The 3,061-nt window shown below is 30.9% G+C and overlaps 1 protein-coding gene across 1 annotated transcript; it reads left to right on the top strand.

Annotated features, from left to right (window-relative positions):
- Positions 1-1,204: 1,204 nt before the first annotated feature.
- On the top strand, positions 1,205-2,275 carry LOC146723619 (uncharacterized). Its single transcript, XM_085481539.1, has one exon. The coding sequence runs from the start codon at positions 1,205-1,207 to the stop codon at positions 2,273-2,275; it is 1,071 nt and encodes a 356-aa protein (XP_085337665.1).
- The last annotated feature ends 786 nt before the right edge of the window (positions 2,276-3,061 follow it).

Raw genomic sequence — 3,061 nt, 5'->3', positions numbered from 1 at the left:
TCCATTTTCAGTTGTTTGGGACAGTTTTAGTTATAGATATACGGCGTTTGGGGCAGCCTTCTAGTGATGCAAGTATCAAATAAGATTTTTCTAATTAGACGCCTAGAGCAGGCGAAAGGTCTGAGATATTGCAGACTAAAATGCTACAAAAGCGAATACTGTTAATTTGGATGTGTAATAGACCCAAAACAAAAATACTTTTTCTAATTGTATAGGCGCCACGGGCAAGCCAAAAATCTGCGCTATTACAGACGAAAACGCTATAATAGCGAATAATTTTAGTTTGGATACGTAATAGGCCGAACAAAATTAATTTTTGTAATTGGATGCAGGCGTCTAGGGCAAGCCAAAATTCAGCGCTATTAGCAGCCGATGTTCTAATTCAGCGCTTATGGCAGCTTTTATACAGCGCCTGAGCAGCCGATTAATTTTTTTTTATTTTTCCGGATCTGTAAAATAAAAAAGTTATATAAATACATTATAAATTATTTTAATAAACATATGCAAAGATTCAAAATTATTACACTAATTAAACAATACTTCAGAAACTGCAGTTAAAAAGAAATGAAATTACATCTGTTCATTTTTCTTTTGTATAGTACTTGTAATTCACGTAATCACATTGACACGTCAAAATAGTATTTATTTATTATTATTGTAAATAAATCATCATTGCAGTAGACCTAAAATTTCTTAAAATTAAAAATCATAATCGAAAATTTGAAGTAAATCTAATTTTTTTTATAAATAGAAATATTCTATTTTTTTTTAATTTATCGATTCTTCACTATATATGTAAAGAAAGTATACTTTCTTCAATTCGAATTGGCCGCGCTTCGCATACTCCGCGCGCCGTCTGATTGATTACCGTTGGATGGAGCGACATATACGATCACCAGGACGATTGTAGACAGACCCCGACACACAGTTAGAGGCAGACAGACAGTCATTACGTAATAGAGCACACGTGCAATTTACAGAGAAATAAATTTAAGTACAAATTAAGTAGTGTGAATAGAGAAGCGGTAATTGTAAACTTTAATTGTCGTTTCTTTGTTTACAGGTAAGATTGTAAATAATGTAAATAACGATCGTTAAGTAGTGAATAAAACTTCTCCACTTTGTTTACAGAGAAACACATTTTGGTTTAAAAATTCTACCCCATACAAATAGTTGTCTTATAAAACGACAATTTTTGTTTATAATGTCGAGAAGATTGCAGTTCGCATTTCAATATGTGGCATCGCCGAGGGACAAAAAGACAAACATTGTTGCCATAACCTCAATTAGAACAGAGGATAACAAGGAATATGTGTTGCCACAAGAAATGAGGTTTGTAAGTGAGCATGAAGATCTGATAAAGACAGATGTTTACAAAAGAGTGAAAAAAAGTTTTACTCAAAGAGGTCAAGACAGAACAGTGTGGATTACACTGACAAAAGAAATGGAGCAGACATACTTTGATGAAGAAGGAAATATAATGTTCAACGATTTATATTTAGAACAAATAATAAAAACAGATATAGTAGAATCCACCCAGAAGAAAGAAAGTCAATTTAATTTAAAACACATAGCAGAAAAATATATGATTGAAAAATTTACATCTAAACACTCGAATGCAAAACAATGGTTGGAGACATTTGAGAGAGAATGTAGAAGATTTGAAATCAATGAAGATAATACAAAAATTGAAATATTAAGACTATTCCTGGACAAATCATGTTTAGATTGGCACTCAGCGACCCTCACAATATTGACAATGGAAGCTGGATGGTCTGAATGGAAAGAAAGATTTCTAGAAACATTTGCAGATAAAGGATGGAGTACAGGAATATATGCTATATATTATAGGTATAAAGAAGGTTCATTAAGTGAATATGCTATGAGGAAAGAAAAGCTGCTACTAGATATGTACAAGGACATCAGTTTAAAAACCCTAGTATTGCTCATAGCAGCAGGATTACCCGAGTTTATTAGAAATAAGATAGACAAAGAAAATTGTAAAAACTCGACCGAATTATTGCATGAAATCAGAAAATGTGAAAATTTAGGGAATAAAAATAGTTTTACAAAGAAGAAAGAAGACAAATACGACAACAAGAAGAGACTTGAAGTAAAACAGCCATGTAAGAATTGTGAAAGCCTAAATAAAGGCATTAGATATCATCCTGAAGACTCATGCTGGTTTAAAAAGAAAGAAAGAAATGAAGGTAGAGTAATAGGAAGCAATTCAGTCATAGAAGTAAATCTAAACACAAAAGAAAAAAACGAGTAATCACACCATTGATTAAAATAAAAATATTATTAGAAGATAGGTTAGAGATACAAGGAACATATGATCCAGGTTCCCAAGTCTCCTTAATAAATCCAAAATTAATTAAAATAGAGAAAAAGACAGAAGATGTAAATAAAATATTTTTAAAAACAGTCAATGGTGTGACACATACAGGAGGTTTAGTAACTATAAAAATAAAAATCTTCGACATAGAAGAATACATTGATGTATTCATCACAGAGAGAGATGATTGTGAAGACTTCATCATAGGACTAGATATGATAAAAAAATTCAAACTAATTCAAGATGAAAATTTACAAATATCACAAAAGAAAATGATAGATACAAAAAAAAAGAAGACTAAAATAGATAATAAAGATAATAAAACTAAACAGTGTTCAGTAAACTTTAATGAACACATAGAGACAGATGAATTTCAGATAAAGCTAGAACATCTAGATAATATAAAGAAAATTAAGATAGAAAAATTAATAGAAAAATATAAAACTGTATTTGCGAAAAACAAATACGATATCGGCACACTAAAGGGCTACGAGGCACGAATTGAATTAATAACAGATAAATATTGCAGTAAAAGACCATACAGGTGTTCAATAGAAGATAAAAAGGAAATAGAAACACAAGTAGCAGAACTATTAGAAAAGAATTTAATTGAAGAATCTTACAGTCCATTTGCGGCACCAGTGACACTTGCATATAAAAGAGACGAAGAAAAAAAAATCGTCTGTGCATCGATTTTAGAGATCTAAACAAGAATATAGTACC

Source organism: Nylanderia fulva, unplaced genomic scaffold (genome assembly GCF_048542155.1).
Source record: "Nylanderia fulva isolate GAGA-0341 unplaced genomic scaffold, ASM4854215v1 Scaffold180, whole genome shotgun sequence".
In the NCBI taxonomy this organism is placed as follows: domain Eukaryota; kingdom Metazoa; phylum Arthropoda; class Insecta; order Hymenoptera; family Formicidae; genus Nylanderia; species Nylanderia fulva.
The sequence above is the reverse complement of the archived record's forward strand: the minus strand, read 5'-3'. Positions and strand labels throughout refer to the sequence as shown.